At 37.3% G+C, this 12,772-nt stretch overlaps 1 protein-coding gene across 1 annotated transcript in view; it reads right to left on the minus strand.

The window, feature by feature from the left end:
- LOC127573638 (endoplasmic reticulum membrane adapter protein XK-like) overlaps positions 1–11,200 on the minus strand; it is a 38,845-nt gene extending 27,645 nt beyond the window's left edge. Inside the window, exon 1 of the mRNA XM_052022038.1 lies at positions 11,115–11,200. Coding sequence (XP_051877998.1) covers positions 11,115–11,156 — 42 coding nt within the window. The 5' untranslated portion in view covers positions 11,157–11,200. The remainder of the gene's footprint in view (positions 1–11,114) is intronic.
- Positions 11,201–12,772: the final 1,572 nt, after the last annotated feature.

Raw genomic sequence — 12,772 nt, forward strand, 5'->3', positions numbered from 1 at the left:
TATTTATCTTTCCTGTGAATTTGGATGATTTTGTGTGGTCAACATGCTTTCATTTATCTAATGCCAAATGTGGTCATTGTTGTAGTATCAGAAACATGGCAGCTAGTTTCTGCACAACAAGCTCTCTCACAAGAAGTAATGTGACAATGATGTTAGTTTAAAGAATAACCATTGTCTGGGACACCTGGTTTGAAATGATTTTTTTCATAAAATTCAAGTTTCAATTTTGCTCCTGCACCTTAAGTGTTGAAGAGGACAGATGCTGTGTCAGATGGCTGATTTGTATGAGACATACACAAGGTTAAAGTGTGCTGTCTTGTAACATGCAATGCCGGGCCGTCACTTATCCATGAGCATTGTGAGTGGTTAGCAAGTCCAAGAGGAAGATGAAAAACAAGATTCAGGAGCAGATATCAGCTGGAAAATATGTAATATGTATTTTGATCTTTTCAGAAGTTATTGGGAGATAGTGTTTATAGGTTTATGATCAACTGAGGGTGACACCCAAGTAAATAAAGTCTATGCTACAGTTAAGTTAATGATGAACTCATGAGACTGTGTGCAAGTGAAAACATGCAGAACAGTCTTTGTCTTAGTTGCTGTTATGATTTTGAATGGGCCACACAGAAACTAGAGCTGTCGATGTAACAGATCTTTATTCAGCACAACAAACAGCCATGTAGAGAAGGCATGGTAGAAGAATCTTTTGGAAGAATCTTCCTGAACTCAAAGTACATCAAAGCACAAAGATAACAGTGGGTGATTAAATATAGTTTCAATAGTTACACTTGCATAGTTTACCTCAATATTTTGGTGTTGATAAATGGTTGCATAGAATTACATACTTACAATAGGGCACATTTTAACTGACAAGACCATCAAATGCATTTGTTAGAACTAAGTAATTCACATGAATGGTCCAAAAGCTTCTGATGACAGAAACCAAGAACAAATTTGACAATGACCAAGTCTGATGTGCTAAATGGCAAGCTAACCTTCCCTGATCTCATTCTGGGATTTTTGGTGTGGGGCAATTAACATAGCTCTATTGCATGTACATTTGGCCAATGAAAACAAGACTGTCTCATGCTCATATCTGTTTCCAAAGCATATCTCCCACTGTGAGCCAGTAGCCCACTCTCTTCAGACATTGATGCCTATTCATGCACCTATCCTTTTACTTTCAAAACTGATTACTGTGTAGGCTACATTTGAAATAGAAAATTGATTCTCATTTGTATTAATGGCTACTATATCTTACAATTTATACTTTATGGTTGCTTCTCCTAAGCATTTGGTTGAAGACAGTTTCACACATTCACTTTAAGTTTTATGTCATTATTCATCACGGTTTTCAGGTTGGAATAGTATTTGAGTAGCACTGGCAGTGTCAGCAGCATTGAAGAGTTTCTGCTATCTGGTCACATGTTATAGAGATATGGAGGAGTAAGGCCATGGAGGGATCTGCAAAAGAAAGGTGTGTATTTTGATTTGAAATATTGTTTAACCAGATACTAATGGAAGCAAAGGGGTGATGGGTCAATGAACTTGTTGCCAGCTAGAAGAGACATCTTCCACATGCCAGAGATTTTTGGAATAAAGTAATGTGCATCATATTAAAAAATAAATTTTCATCTTAGCCACATGCAGACTGCGAAGATTTTAAAGATATCAAATCAACGAACAGTTTTGCATTGTTCCTTTATAATCTGTACTAAAAGAGAGTGCAGGAAACCTTTGCAGGAGATGCTATCCAAAACAGAATAGATAAGAATTGAACCAGGTAGGGAAACTGTCCTGTTTTATAACTCAAATCTCTTTTCTGGATAAAGATGGATATAGTAAAACTACATAATGTTTCGAGGATGACTGACTAAATCTCTCCTGTTTCTCAATTCCTCATTCTAAAGATCAAAACAAGGAAAAAGTGCACAGACTAACATTATAGTTAATGAAACAGTTCTTTTGTAACATCTGTCACAGCTACTTAGAGATGCATAGTAATGATAAGTTATTCTGCCCCAGTCCCCTTCCCTGACAAAATGTTTCAGCAGAAACTAGAAATTAAACCGAGGCAGTTTTCTGAATTGTCCAATTCAGCCATAACAAATCTTGTAGCAAAACAAAATATGCGCTATTACTTGTTGAAACATGCTCTGAATTCATAATCATCTCTCGGTGACTAAACTGGAATGTAATGACGTTAATAAATAGAAACCACTGAGCTATCATTAACTGTTTAATACTTTAACTAACTTTACTTTTTTAAACTAACATCAATTAACAACACACAGGGTAGATTCCTCACTACCTCAGTTGATATATTTCCCCAGAGGCCTGCAAAGTGGTTTGAATCTTATGGTCAGCAGCAAATGAACATTGCTGATCTTTCATTACAATTAAACTTTCCCAAACTTTTTTTCTGAGATTTTGCAGTATTTTTTGCATCCTCTGCAGTGGGTCTGAGAATCATGTAAAGTGGCCAAGCATCTGTGCATCTCCTTAACCAATAATAATGAAGAATCCTTACAGGGGGATGCAATTCTGAACCCAGGGTCAATCAAAATAGTCACTTCAAAACCAAACCATTTGCAGTAAGTAAAATAAAGAGAGAAATGTAGAGTTAAGAGATCGCAACTGGAAGCTGCAACAAAACAAGCAGAAAATCAGAAATGAACAAGAACTGTAGCAAGAAAATTTATGGCTCTAGTTATAGTATGTCCCCTTTATGAGTGGTCTTTCCAAGTGCCCTTCTAAACAATCATTAAACAACCTCAGCACATTCCTGGTGTTAAATTCATGAAATAAAAACAGAATGTTGGAAATGCTCAGCCAGTCAGGCTGCATCTGTGGAAAGAGAGAGTTAGAGTTTCAGGTTGAAGACCCTTCATCAGACCTCTCCCATTCCAATGAAGTTTCTTCATCACAACAGATTAACTGGTTTCGGTTTCCAAGATTTTTTTGTTTCAGATTTCCGACAAAAACCTGAAGTTTTATTTTTAAATTTTCATTAAATTCATGAAATTGTGTCAAAATTATAATTAATTAGTAAAAATCAAATAACTTTGGAGGATAAATAAAAGTTAATTCTTTGCAGTAAGTCATAGTTTGGTTACAGAAAGGTACTTGTGCAATAGCATGCAACCTCCCCTCCCCATCTAACTGGCTCAATCATAATTGATTCAAATCTATATTTACATTTTGCTAACTATAATGCACAAAACAAATGCCACTTGAGTACACATATTAAACCACAAACTAACTGAAGTTCCCAATATGATAATTACTGATATTAAGAAAAGTGTTTTCGCAGTTTTTATCTTCATTCCATTTTCTATACAGTCATTTGGACTTAAACCAATGAGTACGTAATGCAGCATCTTCCTCTGCCAAATACCTTTCATTGCATCAAATTTCAGAACTCTGAAATACACTGCAAACGAAAGTAAAACATGTAGTTTTGATTAGTTATTTCTATTACTTTTAGAGTTCCTCATGCCTGGTTGTCTGATGTAATAATGGATTTGCTCTTTTACAGCAGCTGTAATAAGATTTTTGGAAAGCGAAAGATGAAGTTATTCGCAATTCCAAGGCTATTTCTACAACATTTGATTAAAACTAATTTTCAGAAACCAAGCTACAATTTTATCTGCAAAGCTAACAGATTTACATATTTGCAACTTATCAGACTAAACAAATGGGACTTTTTTTTAAAGAATACATCAATCAACTCTTGATACCAAATTAGTCTTTGGTAACTTGAAACTGTCAAATATGGATGCATGTATGTCATGTCTTTTTATAGTTGGATAACCACAATATGCATGCCTGTAATTTGGCATAGAATTCCTGCCAAGCTGTTATACATTAGTGCACTTGTCTTTGGAGAGTAGATATGTACAGAGAAGGAAAATTCCAAGTTCGATTCCTAGCCTACACTGATGCTAGGAGAGTGAGGGGGAGATACAATTGCTTTAGTATTTCTGGACCCAAGAGGGAAAATTACATTTATGACTGCTATCCAAAGTTACCCATGTGAAGTGCATACATGTACATAGAGTGCAGTCTGGATCAGCTCAAAGTTGACACTTTCCATTGGAGGGGGGGGGGGGGGGGGAGGGGAGGGGAGGGAGGGAGGGAGGGAGGGAGGGAGGGAGGGCGGGAGGAAGAAACTTGGCAGGAAAAACAGTACCAGAGAGATAGAAATTAAAACTAAAATTAAAACCACCAGTGAACACGATCAGGTTACTGAACATAATTCCGCACAATTGTTTGAGGGAAAATTGGACACATTTAGACTGTCAGGCTTCATAAGGAGGCAACTAAGGATCAAAGGAACTTTATAAACAAACAGTGTCAGAATCTCAAAACACTCAAGGTGTAAGATTTGGCATTTTATAGCGATTTTTACTTTCAAGATTGTGTTTAACAAACTGAAGAGACTTCAGCAAACCTCCATGGTACAGTTATTCTGGTTATATGTACAACTGGTTATTAAGTTGCATCTAGTACAGAGAAGCAATAGTTACTAAAGGCGAGAGTCAGTCTTCTCTTGGAATCTAGAGGTTTGCCTTCTTATTGAATGTGACATGGTGTCTTTTCCTCCTGATGCATCCTGTTGACTGCAGGTTCTCCTCATTCTGGTCATGTTTGCTTTCTCTCTCAGATTTCATTTTTTTTATTAGATATTTTTCTCTTTGATCTTACATGGTAATTAAAAATCTCAAGTTATCTCACCCCTTGTCATTTCTCATCCTGAATTATTCAATCCTATTTTCCTGGTTTTCACACCATCAGTCATGAACCAGGTGCCTAAGTGTTTCTTCCTCCAGTGCCATGTGCTTGCCGACATTTTCCTTTGTTCCATAATTATTATTCTACCACTAAATCCACTTTGTTTGACAACCATCCCTCATTAGCACATTTGTAGCGGAGCTGATTAGTGTCCTATTTCTAGACCTAAACCTCATTAATACATTCCTTGCAGACTTGATTGATATTTTTGCTCTAGTTATCTGTCTGTTCCATATTTATTGCTGCTCCAGTTTATCCCATACCAGACCTACTGACCCTTAGTCTGCAGGTTGTAATCAGACTTCTGCTTCAGAATATTCTATGAAGTTAAGATCATTTTTGACTTAATTATGCTCTCTTTCTTGACCTTACTGCATGTTAATACTGAGTTCCTACAGATTATATGATTACATTCTTAATTAGATTGCATATATAGATATACTATTACATTCTTAATTAATTTGCATATGTAGATAAAGAAAATCACAATGCCTTAGTCAAAGTATGCATGTGATTTTTCAGACTTTTTAAATGTTTCCACCTCATATGTGCATCATTGCAAAGTATTATCACTCCATTGCCTTCAACTGTCAGTCTAATATCTATATTCCTCTTTTCTCTCAATTTTGATTTGTCCAAATAATACTATATTTTTTTCTCTACTTCTTTCAAAATCAGTTTTACACGGTTTATGTGTTTTCTTTCAATAGTTAAACAATCATCTCTCTCTCTCTCTCCCTGAACCACTAATTCTTTACATGATATACTGTTGTTAAGCAACTGTGCATGTGAGAGACCCATTTCTCAGTGTCAAATCACTATTATTTCCACAGGTTTTTTGCCTCATTTGCAGCCAATCACGTCTGCACATTCACTGTGTCCTCCTAGTAATAATGTCACAAGAAGAGTCTGGGCTTGTCTCTCCATTTCTCAGATAGTGGTAAGGTTATCAAATGCAGTTCCCAACAAAATGTTCATAGACTGGGACACACACTTCTCCATGAGAAAATTATTTATTGAATATTCCTAACAACAGTGAAACTCTTACAATCTATATCCAGTTATTCAGAAAGCCCAATGACTTGGCAACTAGCCCACTCGTTAGTACACTAAGTCCTCATTAGCATGGAGCTACTATCCATGGATCCCCGTACTTGCAATGCAGGCCACGTATTACTAGGACTGTGGGCTGGTTGTACAGCTGGAGCCAGGCTCCAGAGTGCAGGATGACAAGCTGAAACTCACTCGGTTCTGTTTCCTGCACTTCCTTTAAAATCACTGGGGCACAATTCCCCTTTAAACTCACAGGTTCACCGAAAAATCTATTATACAATGGTGTATCATGTAAAAATAGTGAAACAGAAATGTGTTGGGATAATAGGAGTCAAATCCAATGGTCCAAAAATTTAGCACCACCAAAGTCCTGAGGGCACTGGATTATCAGTTTCACTGTTTCCCGTTCCTGGCTTCATAATCAAACTAATATATTTTGTAAATTATACACAGGTATATTAATCCCATTCAAAATAATTTACTATCATTCAAGACCTCTGGAAAAACTTCATTATCCAATGCAGTAGTTCCATGATGCCTTTAAAATACTTAATTACTAATAGAGTCTTCTTTGACTGTTTATATCCCAGAAATATCCTGGTAAAGTATGCTTTTGTCCATTTTCCCTATTTCTAACAAGTTTTCTCAGTTTGCTTTTTGTTTCCCCAGTTAAATCTTTATTCCTTGATGTATAGCTAAACCGTAGAATGCAATTTCCTTTTCTAAGTTGGAATCCAGATTTGACCATTCTGTTGCCTTTTACATTGTTAACTATGTTCCTGAAAATAATAAACAGCCCTGAACCTGTTTAGTCCACACCTCTGACAGGCAAAGTTTTCAGTCCAAACTGTCACCAGGCTGCACCTGACATTTGCAGACAAGTTCTTAAAGCTGCTGGATTTCTAGCTGTGTCTCTTGCAGTTCAAAAGCCATTATTGTACATTTAAAAGGAAGAGAGGAACACAATCCATTGCGGTTCTGCTTAAGAGCCAAGTGGTTTCATTCATCATTGCCAGAAAAATATCCATTTAAAATTTAAACAACTTGAACAAAAGACCTGTCAGTGGAAATAATTACCTTCTCTCCAGGACTAACTAAACTGACTGCATTTCAACCAATAGAGTGTGAGTGTGATATTACAACAAATTCATTCGCTTATGTTGCTTTCAACTTTTAAAACTCAAAGTCAATCGTAATGATCCAAAACCAAATTGAGCATTTGAAAGTATAAGTAATATCTCCACTAACCTAAGGAAGACAATATTTAAGATTACACCAATTGTTTACAAACTATTTCCCAAAATACCAAATTTGGGAATACTGTATCCAGAGTTAAAGACTCTCATATAACTTACAATGCAAGCAAAGCATGAGCATTGTGGAATTCAGGTCCTTAATCCATCTAATATTAATGTGTAGCAAAGCTTATTAACTGATGAAACAAGGCGTGAAAGAAAGAAAGAAAAAGACAGAGTGTGTGCTTGTTAACAAACCTAGTAAATTATAACATGCTGCTATGCTTCTTCAGGTGCCTTTGAGTTTCTTCAACTCATTGAAAAATATGAAATAAAACTTAAGAAAATTAATGGTCACATTCATAAAATCTTCCACATTCTTGAACAAAATATAAAAAAAAACAAGGTGGAACTTCACACAGCCTGAAAGAGCAGAAACTTTTTAAAGAAGCATGCCCTGGTATTACAAAATAAGTTTTTCAACTTAACTTTGGAAAGGACTTTTTTTTTAATTTCATTGTTTTATTCAGTCTGTCATATTGATTTAATTTTTGCAATCAAGTTTAAAGTTCCTTCTTACTTGACAAAACCACCTGTCTGAATATGGAGTTAATCCAGAAAACTAGCTCTCAAATTTGCAGAAATTGAATTAAATTTCTCTTCAATAAATGTTCAAATTAATATTAAACAATATTACTCATTTTAGACATGAAACAAAAGTAATTTCTGAAGTTTAGCCAAATTAATACTCTTTTACTGAAGCTTAGTTGATTTAAAACCAGACACTGTGACTGAATTTCAGCTTCAAGCCCTAATCTTATCTCTAATTCCTGACAGCAATTAAGAAGTCAGTTAGTTAAAAGAAACATGGCAATATCGGCAATTAAAACTTTAATCTTTAGTTCCAAACTTCTTCGAAGTGTACAGACTTAAAAGTTTTAAAAATTTAAAGAAGTTCTTCAGTTTCAAAACACTGATCTATGCAATTGGTTAGGAGCTCAAAGGTTTGTCAGCCCACACAAAAGGCTTGTACAACTTAAAAATCAGTTAAAATCCACAAACATGATAGAAGGATCTCAAATCAATTTTAAAGAATGTATGTATACAGAAATTCCAGTAATAGATAAGGCTACAAAGCATTAACTGCTTTCAGCTCTCAGCATAACTGACTGCTACTGAACATAAACAGCAAATACTTTTTTTAAAGACGTTCTTCCACAATAAACATTCAGACATACTTTCACACAAACTGAATCTAAACTTCTTTACTACATTAATAGCTTAAGTGTTATGTTACGAGTCAGGTTTTTATTTGGTGCATGTCCCTTTAAGGCACCTGGACAGTAGAGTAGTGTGTGTGTGGTGTCGTCAAGACAGCAAGATTATAACAACGTGCTGACAGTTTTGCTCAGTGAGTCAAGGAGTGAGAAGAGAGAGAGACGCTGACTGCTGGTCTCTGTAACAATGGATGAAGAACAATAGCTGTGTCTGTCACTACAATCCATGTATGGATTTTTGGAGCATACAAGTGGAGTCCACTTTGTCGTTAACCTGTAGTGGGAAACAGGTATTTCTGTGGGAGGCCACATAGCGAATGCCTTTCAGGGTGGCAGATACTTCGGAACAAAGCATTGGAGATCATCAGTGATTGAGGTGTCGTATGGGTTCCATCCTGGAACATGTGGATTTCGTAAATTCTCTCTATATTCTCTCCACATTTTCTCTTGAGTCAACGGTGGTTTTGCAAAACCCTTTGCTTGCGTTTCACCTGATGACTTGCTGAACTGAACTTTGAGAACTATTCCTGGACTTGGAGTTTGGGAATTTGCCACACACACATGACGAGTTTAGGGCTGTTTATAGGTACACCTTCTGGTCATGGATGAGATCAATACCCGTTTTATTGATGCCTGTAGTTTGCTCAAACTCTTTTGTAGATCCAAAATCAGAATTACACAGAGAATGGTTCATTTCTCAGTGGGGTTGTTGGATGGTTTAGAGTAGCACCTCGCTCATTTCCCCTAACTCTCATTTAAGGACTAGAATTTCAAACTGGCTCTTTTCTAATACATATTTCATCTCATAATTCCTGAAAAGCAGGAGAAGCCTGCAAAGCTATTGCATTTAATGTGGAGAGAACTGGGAGGGGATAAACTTTTAATTGACATAAATGTTCCCCCATGGTCACTTCATGTTTTCTTCCTAGCTACCCCCACCCCCCCGCCCCCCCACCGAACTTCCGAACTTCACTGTAATACATGACAGTGCCTTGCTTTAGGGGTCACTGTAAATTTATTCTTAAAACACCTCATTCTATTCTATAATCCTCTAATTACCAAGAATATCTTCAGTAACATTAGTCTCCCGACACCTGCTTTCTTCGAATTTGCATCACTGAGCTAGCCTGGGCCGCATTTACACAGCCTTGCTGTATAAATCACAGTGATATGGGCCACTTTGCACCCTGACTCTGCAAGTTTGAATATTTTCCCATTCTGAGTCACAGTAACCTCAAACCCTCACTATGAACAAAACAAGGTAGTGTACGTAATTAAATACATTACCCTGTCTGGCTTCCACTTCTTGTCCTTGACCTGCTCCCAGATGAATGCCATAGCATCCTGAGAAGTTACTCTAGGGTATTTATTCAGATATTCCTCTGTGTCTGTAACATGCACATCCCCACCCTTCTTACTCATTTTAACTTTAAAATCTTCCCAAGGATCCCGGTTAGCATCTTGGTGTACTCTGAAGGGACACAATTGGTCAGCATAACTAACTATCCACAGGGATCTATTAATGATCAATCAATAACCCTCATATCTATTGTCTTATATAGAATAAGGCTAATGCATTCACAACAATGTTCCAATTAAAATGGTTCCTCTCAGCAGTCTGATGGAATCATAGCTTCTTCCTGAGATCCCAATCATCAGAGAAGCCAGTTTCCAACCAATGTGATACCAAGAAACAGCTGGAAGCACTCCTTATAGCAAAGGTGCAGGGATCAGACAACACTCTGGCTGTAGTATTGAAGATCTGTACTCTACAACTAGCTCTAGTCAAACTACTCCAGTACCATTACAACGCCGGCATCTACCTGACAATGTGGAAAGTTGCCCAGGTATGTCCTTTTCACAAAAAGCATGACACATTCAATCTGGGCTAATTACCATACAAACAATCTGCTCTTAATCATCAGCAAAGTGTTGTCAACAGTGCTGTCAAGCAGTAGTTACTCACCAATTTTCATTACGATTCTTACCAGAACCACTTGGCTCCAAACCTCATAACGGCCCTGGTCCAAACATAGAACAAAGAGCTGAATTCTAGATATGAAGAGAGAGTGACTGCCCTTAACATCCGGGCAGTATTTGACCAAATGTGGCTTCAGGCACTCTGGTCAAACTGAAGTTAATGGACATCAAAGGGAAAACACCCTTTGGAGTCATATTGTGCACAAAGAAAGATGATTGTGATGGCTGGAGGTTAATCATACCAGCCACAGGACTTCACTGCAGGGGTTCCTCAGGGCAATGTCCATGGCCAAGTCATCTCTGGCTACTTCATCAATGACCTTCCTTTCATCCAGAAGCGGGCACATTCGCTGACAATTCCACTTCAGGTGCAGTCTCAGCAATTCCACTTATAATTGCAGTAACCAAAAATCTTGTATTCATTTATGAAACATTTGAGTGCTACAGTGGGTGGATAGTGGGAATTTTTTATATGGACAAATTAAAATGTCAAAATGGTCCTCCATATATATTTATTTTGGTGAGTTTGTGACACCAACCTTCATTCCTTATGCTGTAAAATGTATTTTTTAATCTGAATTTTCAATGTTCTTGTTTTCTGATCAGTTGAGTGTGAGTGTGTGAACTGCTGTATATCAGTTAATAACTGTTGTGGAATTTCAGTTCTGAATTTTACTGGCCTGCAATTTTCTATCAATTCAAATGATCAAGGAAATATTAGCAACATCACCTCCTCCCCCCCCCCCCCCCCCCAAGAGAGGTAGAAAACTCAAACCTGTATCTCTTTGGAGATAATCCAATTTTCTTGCAAAATCATGTTGTCAGATTCAGTGCATACAAGTTTGTGATGTTACCTTTTTTTTGTTTTCTGAGCTGCTTTCTTGTGATAACTGCTGCTAGACTCCACCTTCTTTAAATACTGATGGTAATGTAGCTTCCTACTGTATGTGTTTCTAAACTGTTGTGGTTTTACTAAAATTGCATTGGCCAATGCCTCTCATCAGAAAATGTCAGAAGGATCTGTTACACAATCTATGAGGAACTGAACTGAGGCCTTTTCAACAATGTTTTGCATTAATATGGTGTTTAATGTAGTGAAATATTCCAAGATGCTTCAACTTGCAATATCATTTACTCATTTTACAATACGAGGAGAATAATCCCCATATTTATCTGCAATGCTAAGTGCATCATTGCATCTGGCTACTTCAAATGTAGCCTGAAATGTTTCTGGCTGCATTTCAGATCTAATTCTTTGGTCACTTGATGTGGTGAATGGAGCCAGGGGCTGATCATGACAGGGACAAATGTATTATTCTATTCTGTGGCAGCTAGTGATTAAAAACATTAGTGGGACATGGAGTTATTGCAATTAAATCAATTCCAAACTTACCAATGGTGCTCTGTTACTAACATAGATATTGTGGGTCGATTTTCTTCTGTGCTCCTTCATAACGTCCAAGTATTATTTTTCTGTGACTGGCTGCTCCACTCCACTATATTATCTGGAATACAATACTATTGCAACACCTTTGTTCTCTACCTGGAGACAGGCAAATAAGTATTACATTTGTGGAACTTCTGTTTTCAAGGTGCTGTGAACTAAACCTTAGTGGTTGCATTTGCTGGAGATAAAGTCAAGAAAAGTCACCCATACAATTAAACATGTTTGTTGACATTGTGCTGTGCGTCAGACTTGGTGGGGCTATGCCCTGCTGGATTCATATGATCGGCTGGTACTATTCCTAGTAGATATGTTCCTGAATTTGGCTAAAAGTGCCAAACGTGTGCTCAAAATACATAGATTTTGGCTATTTCATAGGCTCGGATCATGGTACATTGGTAGACAATACTGTTCCTGGCTATAATTTCACATTTCTGGTGTAAAGAACTTCACTGCTTCTGGATCTTGGTGTCATCTCTAACTTTACTTTTTATTTTGATGCTAATATAGCAGCTGTGCACAGCCACTAGATTTTCACTCTCACAGAAATACCACCATTGTCTTCCAATATTACCTTTCAGACTATTTCTCCACTTCACTCTCCTGCCACATGGACTTAGATAACAGCTTATTAGTATTCTGTACTAATTCTTCCCCATCTTGATCACTTTTGCCAACCCTGAATTTCTGACTTTAACTCCAAACTCCCTCCAAGTGTCTTCTCTCTATACAACATTCACATACTAATTATTTTGTAATAAGAGGGAACTTGATTGCTTCCACCTCTAACATCCTGGAGGTCACCACTGATAAGAAATTCAAATGGACCAGTCACATAAATAAATGAGCAGGTGTAATAGGAGAGCACATGGCTGTCACGTGACAGTAACAACACTGACCCCTCTGGTCAGAGGACAGCATTGCTCCTCAGATCAGAAGTGACACCACTGTCAATCAAGGTGTGGCTCCACGCCACCCATCAGGTGTGG

The sequence above is a fragment of the Pristis pectinata genome, chromosome 8 (assembly GCF_009764475.1).
Source record: "Pristis pectinata isolate sPriPec2 chromosome 8, sPriPec2.1.pri, whole genome shotgun sequence".
Classification (NCBI taxonomy): Eukaryota; Metazoa; Chordata; class Chondrichthyes; order Rhinopristiformes; family Pristidae; genus Pristis; species Pristis pectinata.